Here is a 16,119-nt window from a genome sequence, read left to right as displayed (position 1 = left end):
ACTTACCGGTTGGGGTCCATAAACAACGCCTTCTCCAGACAAAGAGGGAACTGCTCCATCTTTCAAGAATAATCTTTGTGCGAATCTGGCATTAAACTGATTGAGATTGAGGAAGCTGTCCTCAGCAAAATGTGCTGCACATAGTTTTACATGTGGATTATAATTTTCTGGAACCAAGTTAAACATGAATTGTAACCATTGATCTCCAAGTACAGCGTCCCTGGGAAGCCCAAACAAAGGTGATTGGACTCAGAGATGAAAATAACAGCGTTTCGCCGACATGGCGACAAACACACTCTACAAATGCAACTCTTCCTTCTCTGTGGGAGCGCAACAAGACCACGCCCCCTTTTTGTGTGTTCATGTGGGCGGAGGTTAGTCAAAAAATGGTTCTAGTGACGTCATTACTGCAGGAACTAGAGGGCTGTAGACCAAACCGGTCGTTTTTTGTAGGCGAATTCTGTTAAATAAAATATCTCGCTTGGCATTGAACTTTGAGCTTTAGAATTTTACAGATATAATTTATACTCTAACAACAACATTACACACTAACTAAAGTTTGAAACATGGGATCATGAAGAACGGGACCTTTAATCTATAAGTAGGCCAATATGTTTTACATTCAGCTACATCAAATCAATGATTTTGACATCAGTTTGATTTGCATAATTGACATGGGTTTTGATGTCAAGCTGACATCTTTTCAACATCAGTTGCCCACTGGCTATCACTTGAAACAGCCCTTATTTTTAAACAGTTCGACTCATTTAAGCCGGTTTATTTACATTTGGGAATTCGTATGTATAAGCATATATTATTCAGTGACAACAAGACACTGCCTCCTCTCATGAGACTAATCACATTTATTTTGTTATATTTGTTATATATTTTTTAGAAACACTGTTTGTGTGATTTATTTATTTATTTCGCCTCAATGGAGGAAACAACCATGCTGTGAAAATCGCACATAGCAATTAAAAAGTGAGCTGTAAGCTTCCTAAACCAAACTACTGTACCTGAGAAAGCAGTTCTGTGAATAACCAGGAACTCTAATTTAATATATAATAACAGTCGCACACCCACATGCACATTCATTCGCCATTTACCAGAAAATCAGAGGCTTTTATAGGCAGTTTGTGGTTTGCCTGAACTCAAGATTGTTCTGGCTTTGCAAATTGTGCATTGTGTTTTTCAGGGTTTCAGAGAATGTATTTGGCAATAACTATTTGAGCCATGCATCTCCTCCAGGGTTTAATCTAAGACTGAATTAGACAGCAAATAACTCCAATTAAAGTGAGGTTTCATCTCTTTCTGTCTCACTGGCAGCTGCATTTGCAGTGTGTGTGTGTGTGTGTGTGTGTGTGTGTCTCTATAATAGACTGTATTTATGTGTATAGGACTAATGGTAATTAATGAATGTTGTTAGCTGTGTCATAAGGCATGACCCTGGCTGGCTGTGTTCGTGGAATAATAGTGTAGGGTAGACCTTGCACAGTTGGAACACTTTTTGCTTTTTACATTAAACATATAACTAGTTCATATTTTCCACAGTTGGTTCTTAAAAACTAGAAGTATTTTTGTTCCAGTTATCACATTGGGTACATTGGATACAGTTAAATCAGAACTATTCTAGAGTTGAAACACTCATCTTTAATGCTTTAATCTTTAAAGCCTTGCCAAAAATTTGAATGTCTTAAAAGATACCATACACATTTGATTTTAGATCTTCATTGTATTCCTGTTTTTTATTATATTCAGTTTATCCACATCTAAATGTTAGTTTGTCTGAACAACTAAGATTAAGAGTTTAGATTAGGAATAGTACATTTCTAAAACGCAGTATAAAATCAAATATTCAACAGTTAAAAACCAGCTCATTGTGCAACTGTAAAAAGCAAAACAAATGACATTCTCTCAGGCAGAAAGTGAGTAACTCGTTCATTTACATAATCATAAATCAACTTACTCTTATTCAGTTACTAATTGTGGTGTCAGAGGCAGCTGTGGCCTCCATTAGTTCATCCTAAATGTCCAGGTCTTGACAGCATCTGACTCAATAGCATTCTACAGCGGGTACAGTTGATATAGTGTGTTTCAGCTGCACCCCACTGACCACCCCATACATTTCTCTAAATTGCACAATAATGAAGGGCACCATGTTATGATATACAGTATGCCAATGTTTAGAGCACAGAATAAAAATCACAAACATCAAAGTTCATTTTTATGGACATAAAAGAACATAAAGCTATTCAATCTTAAAAGGGGAGGGTGAAGTGAAAATCTGCTTACTGCACAGTGTATACTGTATATACCTGCTATTTAGTGAAACAGTATGCAGTGACATTTCCCATGTTGCATACGCAGATATTATTGTCCAGTTATTTTGTGCAAATTATTAATTTTGCTCAAGTGTTTGTAAAAATTAATTTTACATACATATAATGATCCGATACAGTGCAGGCCTAATATTGTAATGGATGCACATGGCTGTGGAACTTTTCTGTGGCACTGTATGGAGAGTGTTTAATGACAGCAATTGCGTGAGTTCTGAGAGCATTCTCACTTCAAGATCAGTCTGAGATGTGTACTTGACTCTGACTAATGTGAGATGGCCTGGAAAGATAGACAATATAATGATAGTCCTCTCCAGAAAATCAGACCTACCTGCTCTAAATTACCATAAGAACATCTCGCCAGTCAGAAAAGGCCGTTGCAATGTACTCCCACTGGAATAAATGTGCTGAAAATGTGGATTTCCTGTAATAATGACTGCATTGAACCACACCTTTAAATTAAAAGACAAATATAGAGGTAGCCAAATCAACCAAATAGGATCTGTTGAAATATATTTTGTAATTTGTGGCCATATGCCTATTGAAAGCATAGGCAGAAATCACAAGGGGGTTAGGACCCCATCTGAGGGTCGTGTGGTCATTCGCCATGCCTTCTTATATGGTCATTTGCATTGACAAGTTAAAGTTGTTGATGTTTGCTGCATAATATTTGACTGGAAGGGTAAAAAGTGAGCATTCTGCACACTTCATATAATTTTTATCGCAAGAAATGTACTTTACCTGTGTGAGGAAGGTTGAAAAACAACCAGAATAACCTTTTTGCAAACACAAAAGGGCAAATGTTAGTCACTGCCATTGCTAATATAGCCAACACATTTGTAGCCTTGAAAACCCACAATGGTCTAAAAGATGTTCCACCAAATAAAAGAAAAGGCCATGAATGACGAAGAGTCAGCTGTGATTGGCCAAAAAACTACAACACTTTCACTTATGAACATTTCTACCATCAGTCTTAAACTGAACTTTAGCGTGAGTGGGTCGAAGCGATTGACTGCTTCACTGGACTGAACTGGGACATAAATTGGACTCAAAGAGAGAAAGTTCATGACCATCTGTCTATTAAGATGTGACAGCTGACCACACACACCCTCAGCCTGAGGCACCTCCACGCCATCTGCCACCACACTCACCCTGCTGAGAGCCACGAGATATCAGACACTCCTGAAGGACAAACAGATCACGGGACAGACACAACGACAGCTGCACAGACAGACAGAGAGAAGCTTCTAAAGAAAACTCAATTCTGCGAGCTTCACGGCAATAAGAACATATTTGACTTTAATTTGCAGTAATGTTGGACCAATGATGTTTCACTGTGGGTGGAGTTTATTTGAATCGCTGGTTTTCTGTTATGAAAGAGACCAAAAGATGGTCCACTTGTAGAGACTGTATTTTATTGAAAAAAATCGTAATGCTCTATTTAACTCCAACCTTACAGTTAAAAACGACTGTTTGCACGCTATATGGACCCAACTGTAACGCACTTCAAATTATAACTGTTCTTGCAGATGATATAATATTAATGAAATAAAGGGTGTTAAGTGTACTTAAAAACAACAACTATACTTAATGACTGTTTCTTTAACACTAACATGCACTTTGTGATAATAACAAATTAAAAGTTTTACTTGAATGTACATTTTAAATCATTATGTTTCAATAATCTTTTGTCATACTTTAAAATACACTTGTTTTGATGTGTTTCCCTCAGCATACTAAAGCACAAGCAAAGGACTTGATTTTGTATTTTTCTGTTCATTTTTTTGTTGTTTTATATTAAATTTAAAGTTAACCTATATGAAATGTATTAAATTGCAAATTTAGTATTAAAAATGTGTAATTACAATAAATACATGACATACAAGTTTCAATAGAAATTACATTTTAGTTGACCTTAAATGCTTGTCAGTAGATTCGAAAGTACACTTAAACCATATTTCAAATATGGTCGAAGTAATTAATTATTATTAAATAATAAAATTACAGATGTACTTAAGTAACTTAAGTCTTGTATGATTAAGCACAAGACTCTCTCTTAGACACACTCCCAGCGTACCAAACAACCAGAATGATGCCATAGGAGGGCACTCTGGGAAGCATTTATATGCTGCCTCTAAAGTCATTCTACACATAATTTAAAATAAATAAATAAAACTCTAAATGTTAGTCCCAAATGACATCATTTTTGAGCCCCAAACTTTTCTGCACTCCAAAGCTTTCACAGCTGTTAACACACAAAGACAGTGTGGTCATTTCTGATGGTAAACGCTGTTGTTTGAATAACTGTCTCTCAGATTACTTACAGTTGTGTGAGTAAATAGCACTTTAGGGACTAAAACCGGACTTTTTTTGCATGTACATTTATATAGCATATGCGTGCACCTTGGTGATTGCATTCTTTTTTAACAATTCAAAGAAACCTTGAGAACGATTCCTTTCTGAATCTTATGTCCGTTACTCTTTCAAATGTTGGGGAATGTCCTTAAAAAAACAACTTACCTTCAGTTCTTTTTTTTTTTTTTTTTAAAGAATGTCAAAAGATGCACTGTCCTCTTGGCTTTTTTTTTAAAGAGTTCAAATCTGACAAATACTTATATGACCTTCAGTGGAATATTGAGATCTGGTTGGCCATTATTTATAGCTTGTAAATTATATACATAAAAAATGATAATATTTTCATTGGATGTTTTATATAAAACAGTAAACCATTCATCTAAATAGCATGGTGGTTTTACAGAGGGGATGCTTTTGGGCATTTTATTTTTTCAAGAAGAGACATGTCACCCCCTCTCATCTCCCATCAAATCAATATTCTGGTTATTGTCAGATTTTATACCTGATTTGACATGTTTTTGAAATGTAGCTCAGACAAATTATTTTGGTGTTTCCGTTCAGATGAACTGTGCTTGCATGAATGACAGCCACTAAGACTTTGGTTATACTTATGAAATAATCTGTATAATTATTTTTGGAGGTACAGAAATCAATCTAAATTCAAGCTTATGATCTATGACAAATCAATCAAAAGCTGCATGAAAATGGCATTATGACACTAACTGACTGATGGCACAGATCAACTTCAGGTCTGAAAGCAGGAGACAAGGGAAAACAGTCCAAGCATGGTAAATCTACTTTACAATCTACTTTATATAATAAAAAAAGGAGTTCTTTCATCACAATACACAGCTACTTCAAATGACCATCAAAACAGAGAGATGCTGTTTGCCCTCATGATGGTGTAGTTACATCAACTACCAGCAGGGGCTAACTAAACCACACTAACCAGCAAAACCAGTCTGGACCTGTTGATGGCACTATGTTACTCTATTATCTTTGAGCTGGATGATGTGGCAAAGCCAATCTAATAAAACACCTTCAACACCACTGTCACATCTTATACACATGTCCATCCAAAAAGCATTTTCAAACATTAAAAACCTAACTTTCCCCTGAAATAGCACCCAACAACGTCTGAATGGAAACAACTCTTCAACATACAAACCATTCCTCACAGGCAAGAGATCAGCTTAGAGGGAGAGACAGAGTTTTCCTCCTCTTAATGTTTTTGTAGGCATCACAATGTCGAGCCGAGGGGAGAAGGGGGAGGAGGGACACAGAAAGAGAAAGAGAGAGAGAGAGAGAGAGAGAGAGGGAGGGGAAGGAAGCAAACGAGAGGAGAAAGTGGAAGCAAGACAGTGTCAGTGAAAGAAGGCAGTCTGACTGCACAGAAAAGGCGCTCGGCAAACAGCACGCACTCATTGAGTCAGTGATATTCTGAACACGGAGAGCCGGTGCAATTGAGCTCAAGAAAACAGTTTTCAGTGCAGAGAGAAAGCACAGAGACAGAGAAACAGAGGACGTGGTGTGAACAGAGAAGAGGAGAGGAGAGGTTCTTTGTGGAGAGATGGACTCAGATTCTGGGGAACAGAGTGAAGGAGAGCTCTCTCCAGGTAAGGGATCAGTCCTCTAGTTCTCGTCTTCTGTTTCTCAAACTCTGTTCACAGTTGTCTGGCGGTGCAGGCGAGCACAGACACGTGCTGCTACTTTTCTCATTAACACATTTAACATTCATCGTCGTACTCCTCTTCCTCGCCCGGCGTGACAGCCTGAGACAAGGCGTCCATCCGCCAAGTGCTCGTGGCATCTCTTCAGAGCTTTGTGTCTGTGGTTCTGCTCTCTGGGGAGAAGTTAATCTGTGATATTTGAGCTGGCTGAACACAAGGGGCGGTGGAAAATTGACTTGACAGCACTTTGGTTTATGGCTGGCAAGGTTCACAGACTCGATATAAACTGGCAGATGAACCTACAACCACCTTGGGGTCACGATAAAGAATAAATGTAATCTCACTGAAGGAGTTTCGAAAGAGCTCAGTATTGCCAAGTTACCAACAGTTTGAATAAAAAACTCAGATATCTCACATGAACTAATTAAATCCTTCCAAGACCAAATGACTTGAGCTGTGCGATGTCCATTTAGATATTCTTTCTGTATGCCAGCATCATATCTGTTAAGGATAACAACCTTGAAAGAACTTATAAATTACATGCTAGCATTTTTACAATCCACTAGCAAAATTCTGCAGTAGCCTATCATTGTATTTAGCACATAGACTTCTCAAAAACAAAATCCTTCAGTTTTCTTGAGATAAAATAATTTACCTAGGACCACCTGATTTTTTACTTCATTTCATTAAAACAACATTTTTCACCTAGAGCAAGTCTCCATAAAATTAGTTTCAGGGACCTTTCTGTGGTTTAATGTTTAGTTATGGACAGAGTAAAACTACAGTCTCATTGGCTACAAAATGGCTTGGTCTGAAAAGAGCTTTTTTCGACAGGGTAAAAAGGGTGTTGTTTTACACTACAATTGAGAAATATTTAACCAAACTATGATACAGACTTTTCATCAAGTCACTAAAGAATCAAATCAACTTGTGGAAAATGGGCATCCAATGACCCCTTTAAGCAAATTTAAACTTAAAGGGGGGGTGAAATGCTCGCTTTCACTCAATATCCTGTTAATCTTGAGTACCTATAGAGTAGTACTGCATCCTTCATAACTCCAAAAAGTCTTTAGTTTTATTATATTCATAAGAGAAAGATAGTCTGTACCGATTTTTCCCGGAAAAACACGAGCGCCTGGAGGCGTGACGTGTGGGCGGAGCTAAAGAATCACGAGCGCCAGTAGGCTTTTGCGTTGAGCGTTTGGAAGCTGAGGAAAAAAAAACAACCAAAACAAACCATGGCTAACAGTCAGATTCAGCGTATATTTATGATCCAGAATCAGATCCAGAGGCTGAAATTTAACAAGAGCAGCATCAGCAATGACATCTCTATGTGGTATGTACTGAAACTGTATATATTTGCTTAGCGGTTTTGGAAAATGACTAAGTTCCACTTTGTCGTCTTTTTTTTTTTTTTTTTTTTTTAAGCTGTACATGTGGAAAGTGCAGTTTGATGACAACATCGCATGTTGTTTACTTGATGTGCTTACGCGCCGATAGCTAAGAGATATTTGAAGCAGTTTTACTCACCGCCTGCGGTTCCAACACACGATCGTGACCCTTTTTCGTTGGGACTGCATTATCCTTAAGAAATAAACAATGTGCAAATCCGGCGTCAAACTGGGCCTTGTTTGTAAAACAAGCATCTTCGCAATGCAGGGGAACAAACACAAACACTTGCACAACTCCATCCACTGGTCCCTTAATGCTGTTTCTCTTTTGGTAATCTGTGCAGGGTTGTCTTGCCCTGGCAACCAAAAACACACTCCTTTTGTGACATTTCGTGATGCTCTCTTTCTGATCAATGAATGTCTGTTGTGCTCTCAGTGCTGTGCTATACGGGAACGCGCACTCTTCCGGCAGAAGTGCCCTTAGGACCCATATAAGGAAATTCCGCTCCATCTAATGTCACACAGAGCCATACTCGAAAAAAAAACTTTCCGAAACTTGTGACAAACCGGAAGGAGTATTTTTGGAACAGAAATACTCCTTCAAACGTACAACTTTGAAACTTTGTCAATGTTTAGCATGGGAATCCAACTCTTTAACAGTGTAAAAAACTCAGTATGCATGAAATAGCATTTCACCCCCCCTTTAAAAACAGGTTACTGACATCAGCATTACAACTGTTTCTCTCGTCTCATAGCCAACCACAACATACCAACTTTTAATATGCAATTACATTAGAGAATTGAGGGAAAAGATTATCAGTAAATAATGATATTTGGTCTGTTTCAACCTGAAAAAAGACTTTGGAAGACTAATAAGAATATAACCAATTACAGTATATGGTCATATTTTGTTCTTCAACGTTCTTTTTTGTTTCACTTGAGGAATACTGTAAGTCATTCAGGTTTGAGAAGACGCGAGAGAGTAAACGTACGATGACCAAATTTTCACATTTGACAGATCTATTCCTTTAACTGCAGGACACCCTCCATCCATTGCTGATGAAGCGTAAATGTGGTAATGTAAGTTGTGTGTGTAAGTCATTACATTGGTGGGGCGTCTGACAGACTGTCTCAGTTCTGTATGTTTGTGCTCTGAGAGCTGCTTTGTGACCCTCTGAGGGAAGGCTTGAGTTCTTCAGCTACTGTGAGGTTTGGCTGATGGTCTCACTCAAAAGATCTCTGGAGTTGTGGCCTGGAGAGGGAGATGCTCTTTCATGTTTCAACTCTGGTGTTTATCTTCACTCCATCTTCTTAGCTGAATAAGCCACCAGTTTGCCTCCAGTTTCAGCCTCAGAAGACATGGCCACAGACCACCCAAATCCATTGGCAAAAAAATGGCAAGTTCTGAAGGAAATCAGTTTCAGTCTGATTGGATGCACTACACAACTTCAAGAAACAAAGACATGCAGGTTTTTTCATATGTCTACCTGCACTCGAAACCATCAGCAGTAGTTTTCCAAATGGTGGAGAAGACATATTCAAATGTCTAGTTGTAGTGTAGATGAGTGCACTTTGAAGCATCTTAAATACAGTTTCATGAGTTCTGACAGCCAGCTAATAATTTAGCTGTAAAGGTTATTAAACACATTTTTTCCCTGTGATGGACTGGCCATCCATCCAAAATATTCCTTGCCTATGGCCCAGGGTGTTGAGATGTGCTCCATGGGCATCTCAGAGTCACTATAATAGGTTTGGAGAATAGACGGATGGTTAAATGAGTTTAGATTTCCGTCTGCAATGACGTAGACTCAATTTGAGCTCTTATATTCGCTCTATGGGATTACTAATGCATGAGTAGATTATATAAGGCAAGGCATTTAAACTGTAGAGGTGGCAAGATGCTGGAGCAACTGACACACTGCAATGTAAATGGCTGCTCTTAAGCTCTGGTGGTTAATTAGAAGATTAGATGGGCCTACACCTTGTTTAAGTACTTCATTTAAGGTGCCTGGACTGCAGTGGTGGAGAGATGCTACAGAGTCTGTATAGTCTCAGTAAAGTATGCAAGGACAAGGTACATGTGGAATTGAGACGTTTCTGTCCCACCCTGCACGCATACATTTTTTTTTTTTCTTACATACACATGCTCTCCTCATGATGAGTAACTGCAGAGCTGATTAGAGACACTAGAACGCAAAGCCACATCTGACTCTTCAACTCAAGATGAAGCATCTACTGCTCAGAGAACATTTCATAACTCTTAAAGATCTCAGAACTGCAGAACTGAACATCTTGGAAAGAATGTCAAATTAAACGTTTTGCTTTAAAATCTATTTTAAATTATAGTTTTAATAAAACTGGTCATGCTTTACAGAAGTATTCTTATTTTATTGAGTTGACTTACAAAAGCACATGCAAAGTACTTGATTGTAGTGTGTTATGCAATATTACATTTCAAGCTGAAAATTCTGAAGGTTGTGTCTATGAACATGATAAACTGGACTCGGAGTTAAATTTATTTCCAAACATAAATGATACATGTATGTATTATACAGATGCAGAATTTACTAGTAAAATAGAAACGGCTGGTTCATTTTCTCTTATTCATTTGAATTGTAGAAGCCTGTATTCAAATTTTAGTAAAATACATGATTGTTTGAACACATTACAAAATAAATTTACTGTTATAGCTTTGTCTGAGACCTGGTTAACGGATGAGAAAGGTGCAGAATTTTATTTTGAGGGTTATGAATTGTTTTATGTTAATCAGATTAATAAGAGAGGAGGTGGGGTTGCTCTATATGTTAGTAGTGATCTGAAATGCAAAACAATTGAGTGTATGACTACTGCAACAGAAGATTTAATGGAATGTTTAACTGTTGAGATCGAAATGAAGAAACAGAGGAATATTGTTGTCACATGCATATATAGAACTCCAGGGTCTAATATTACAGTATTTAACAACAAGCTGGAGCAATTATTAGTTGGGATCAATGAAAATAAAGTGTCTGTAATTTGCGGGGACTTCAATATAAATCTCTTGAATGTGTCTAATCATACTAGTAGTTTAGATATCCTAGATTTAATGTATAGCAGAGGCCTTTATCCTACCATTACTAGGCCTAGCCGAATAACCTCCAGTTGTGCCACATTAATTGATAACATTTTTGTAAATATATTGGAAAAAACAGTCAAAAGTGGTCTTTTGATAAATGACACAACTGATCATTTGCCGATATTTCTAACTTACTTCTGTGAAGTTAAAATAAATAAAGAAAAGTTTAGTAAAGTTATTAGGTTGAGAACTGAGGAAAGATTAAACAGATTTAGGGATGATCTTGAACACTGGGACAATGTTTATAGTACAAATAATGTAAATAAGGCTTATGAATTCTTTCTTGAAAAGTATCTATGGTTATATAATAAAAATTGCCCAATAAAAATATTGAATGATGAAGTAAGAAATAATAATAAGTTTTGGTTAACGAAGGGTATATTGAAATCTTGTAAAAAGAAGAATAAGCTTTATCGGGATTTTGTAAAATATCGGACCGTAAACGCAGAAAAAAAAATATAAAGCTTATAAAAATAAGCTGACTTCTATAATGAGATGTGCAAAAAAAGATTATTATACAAATATGTTGATGGAAAACAAAAGCAATATCAAAAGAATGTGGAAAGTCTTAAGGTAGGTTATGGGCAGTAAAATGAATTATAGTCAGCCATTATACTTAATGAATAAACAGAACGTTGAGATAAGTGGTGAAAAAATGGCTGATGAATTTAATTCAATTTTTGTCAATGTTGGTTCAAATCTTGCCAAAACTATACCATCACATGATGAAAATAAAAGCTGGACAGGTGAAAGCAGAGTCATGCATTCCCTTTTTTTAAATGAAGTTAGTGAGAGTGAAATGATTTCCACTGTCTCTAAATTAAAAAGCAAATTTTCATGCGATAGTGATGGTTTAGATATGTATATTGTTAAAGAAACTATACGTTGTATTATTAGACCATTAAACTATATAATTAATTTGTCTTTTGATACAGGTTTCTTCCCAGATAAAATGAAGGTGGCTAAAATTATTCCCCTTTTTAAATCTGGTGATAGACATAGTCTCACAAATTATAGGCCTATATCTTTGCTTTCTCAATTTTCAAAAATTCTGGAGAAGCTTTTTGTAAAAAAAAATTATTGTTTTCTTGAAAAACATTCTTTGATACATGATAATCAGTTTGGGTTTCGAAGTACCCGCTCAACAGCTATGGCTTTGATGAAAATCACAGAAGACATTACTACAGAATTGGAGAATAAAAATCACACAGTTGGAGTTTTTATTGACCTTAAAAAGGCCTTTGACACTCTTGATCATGCTATATTGATATCTAAATTACAGACATATGGAATTAGAGGTGTAGTATTAAATTGGATTATTAGTTACTTAGAAAATAGACAACAATATGTAGAGTATATAGGCCATGAATCTAAGTTGGTAACAATACAGTGTGGAGTCCCTCAAGGCTCTGTGCTGGGGCCTAAATTATTTATTTTATATATTAATGACCTCTGTGACTATTCAAAGATTTTGCGTTTTGTTCTTTTTGCGGACGATACAATTTTTTTTGTATCGGGGAAGAATTTAAACATATTAATGAAAACTATTGAACAAGAATTGGTCCTACTTCAGAAATGGTTTAATAAAAATAAACTGTCGTTAAACTTAAGTAAAACAAAATTTATGTTGTTTACAAATAAAAAATGTCCTGATAATGTTAGTTTGACTTTAAATGGAATAATTATTGAGAGAGTGTCAGAATTTAGGTTTTAGGAGATGAAAAATTTAAATGGAAGTCACACATAGCTTATGTAAGAAATACAATTTGTAAAAATATTGCCGTTTTGAGCAAAGTAAAGTTTATGTTAAATTATAAGGCAATGAGAATCTTATATTGTTCCTTTATTTTGCCATATTTGATGTATTGTTTGGAGGTATGGGGAAACTCTTATTTTACTAATTTAATGCCCTTATTTATTTTGCAAAAAAGGGTTATAAGAATAATTAATGGAGTTGCTCCAAGAGAACATACTACAGGACTGTTTCTGAGGTCAGGACTACTCAAATTGAAGGATTTGGTTTCTTTACAAACTTTATTAGTTGTTCATAAAGCGAAACACTGCCTGTTACCACATGGATTGCAAACCCTTTTTACTGTAAATATTGAGACAAGCAGAAGAAATAATGATTTTAAACAACCATTTGCTGGAAATACCCTCAAACAAATGTGTGTTTCAGTTTCTGGTGTGAAAAAATGGAATTTTCTAGAAAATGATTTAAAATGTTGTTCAAATATTCTTCAATTTAAATATAAGTATAAACAGAAGATATTTAATTTGTACGAAGATGAATGTGAAAATCATTAAAACTATAACAACAATGATGGTTTCGTCATTGTTTTTGTTGCTGGAGTCGTCATTATTGCATCGTTGTTGTTTTTTTTTTGTTTGTTTGTTTGTTTTTATATATATATATATATATGTCATGTCAGTGAGGCCATCTAATTTGTAATTTGTAATTTTCTTAATATAAGAATGGGGTAGGAGTTTATAAGATTTCTTTTCTTCATCTTACTCCTGTTCTTCTTGTCATGGAATGTATTTTTGTGTGTTTGTTGGTTTGTTGTTGTGGTATTTTGTGTTGCATTACCATGAAAAGAGAATAAATAAATGAAATGAAATGAAAGTTATTCCATTTTAAATGTACAGAATTGCAACTTCATTACAAATGTGTAGTTACAATTATATTTAAGTACATGATGACTTACCAGATTCAACATTAAAGTACATTTAATTTTTCTATAAATGCTTGTCAGTGCATCTGTTACTTAGTACACTTTTATCCATACATGTATTTCAAGACAATAAAGTAATCATGAAATTACATATAAAGATGTACTTAAGTTATACTTTAGTAGGTCAGCAGTCCAAAAAAAAAAAAAAAGTACAAGTACATTTAATATAATTTTGAACTGCAATACCGTTGCAATATAGTTTTATTAACACAATTAGGTGACTGAAAACATAACCTATACTAAGAGCCTATATGTCTGACTTGGGCATCAGGTACCCATAAGAACAGATGTACTCAGACTGGTTGTGTTGAGTCGTGTGTTAGTTAGTCAGTAGGGAATTCAAAACTGCAGACACTGTTAGGAATGTCAGTTTTTCCAAAACCCAGCAGTTTTCGGTGGATATTGCTGAACTGTTTTGCATTGGGTCAGGGTGTATGTTTTAGTAATCAAAGGTCTTGATCTACTTCCTGGGACATGTGTCCATCTTTAGATTCTCTTTCTGGAGAAATGCGATGAGTTAGCGTGGGTGCATGTTTGTTGTGTCAGCAGGCTTTCTGAACCAAAGCAGTCTGGCACACTGACAACGTCCACTTTCACACTTGAAACCTGTTAAATTGCAATACAATTGCCTGAATTCATTTTCCAGTGAATGTACCACATTTGCAATTCATGAAACAACTTACTGCAACAAGATATATTTAAATCATTCACACTTTAGCATTAAAATTCTGTGTAAAATTGTTTAAACCGCTGGGCTATAAAAGTAGTGAGACAGTAAGAACATACTTTTTCTTTTACAGTAGCCTGTTAACTAATTTCTTGCATCTGTTTATTTCCGTGTTTAGCATATTGTTGGTTTTATTTCATATTATTGAAAATACAGCTATCACTGATCTATGGCCCATAGAAATCCATTCAATTTAGTCTTTTAAGACTTGTTAGTTATTAGTATATGTACACATGCAGATCACCATCGAAAAGCTAAATGTGAACTTGGTTCAATAGTAGGAAAATTACTTATTTTTGAATTTGCATAAGTGCCAGAGTGAGTATTCTCACACTAAATGAAGGCTTTAAATCGACAGGCCTAAGTGTACAGTTTACTTTTAACTAAGTTAAGTCCAGTTTTGAGCCAGTTGAGATCCAGCTGTTCTTAAATCAACACCTCAATCCACAAAACAGTAACAAACTTCTTTTTGATCAATTTCACTGATATATGACCTGTAGTACCACACGACCAACCAGCGGTTCATCATTACACAAACGACACATTGCCGAGAGAGACAGTGAAGCCACATGTGGACCAGAAATGAAGGCAAACCGCTCTCTGTTTGTGTCTCTGTGTCCTGCCAGAGGAAAATCAGCCCCACCAAAAAGATAAAAGGAAAACAAGAGAGTAAAAGAGAATGTGAGAGAGTTTTTTTCCTCGTTCAGCATGAAAAACATGTGCGTAAATGAGAAAAATAACCCTCTAAACACTCTTCTGAGCTTTTTGGCACTCTATATTTAATTCCGCAAGAGGGAAATAGTCGTAATTTTAGCTCAAAGACAGAGAGAGGGGGGAAAGAGAGTGAGAGACAGAGAGAAATTGTGCTGAAATAGGGGAACATTTCTCATCCACATTTAACAAGAATCACATCAGTGAAAACAGACAAAAGTATGAGTGACTATAAACTCTCCCTGAGGCGTACCACAGCCATTTCCACTGCTCTCTCCTATTAAACAGAGGAATGCTATAGTAAAGCACTGTTAATAGAACGGCCTGGGGTCTGTCAGGGCTTTATTAGCCTCCGCGTTTGTATTCAGATAATGACAATAATAACGACATTAGTATTTCCAGAAGGAACTAGCCGTGTCCGAAAAGCAGCAAAAGAACAGTGTTGAAGTTTCAGATAAGCTGGAGCTATCTATGCGTGCGAGAATAATTCAGTATGCAAATGTCCTCATAGCCAGTGGTAATGTTTTGAATGCTGAACATGTGACCAGTGTAAGCCACTAGGAGATCTTAATTCAGATTTTATCTCTGAAAGCATACTATTCATCATACTATTTATGTTTCCAAATGTATAACGAAGACAAAATGTGAACATTCTGTATTAAATACATAGTCAAATATAAGGATGACCAACATTTATGCTCAAACATGCAAAAGGCTCACAACACCAAGCATTTTATGGCTGTTTCAATGCTCTTTGAAACTTTCAACAACAGATGCAGTCCAATTGGCTTTTTAACTTGGATGGCATTAAGGTATACTCATATAAGAATTAACATTTTTGAGGGTCAATATAATGTGAGGGAACAGGATCAAAAACCAATCAAAGCAAACGTACACAACTACAGTAGTGACTTCAGAAGCAAAACAATAGATATGTGAGAAGAAAATACAAACATTTTCAACTCTTTTTTTAACTACAAACCATCGTTAAATACATGGGTTCACGAGTTCTTACTTGAAGCAAATATCACGGATATTTCAGAGTATGTCATGTGAAAAATAGTAGCAGTACATATTAG

The 16,119-nt window shown here is 36.0% G+C and overlaps 1 protein-coding gene across 1 annotated transcript in view; it reads left to right on the top strand.

The window, feature by feature from the left end:
* The first annotated feature begins 6,010 nt into the window (after positions 1-6,010).
* The window catches only part of LOC113118575 (tumor necrosis factor alpha-induced protein 8-like protein 3), a 39,146-nt gene continuing 29,037 nt past the window's right edge, over positions 6,011-16,119 (top strand). The window contains exon 1 of the mRNA XM_026287850.1: positions 6,011-6,307. Coding sequence (XP_026143635.1) covers positions 6,262-6,307 — 46 coding nt within the window. The 5' untranslated portion in view covers positions 6,011-6,261. The remainder of the gene's footprint in view (positions 6,308-16,119) is intronic.

The sequence above is a fragment of the Carassius auratus genome, chromosome 18 (assembly GCF_003368295.1).
Source record: "Carassius auratus strain Wakin chromosome 18, ASM336829v1, whole genome shotgun sequence".
NCBI lineage: Eukaryota > Metazoa > Chordata > Actinopteri > Cypriniformes > Cyprinidae > Carassius > Carassius auratus.
The sequence above is the reverse complement of the archived record's forward strand: the minus strand, read 5'-3'. Positions and strand labels throughout refer to the sequence as shown.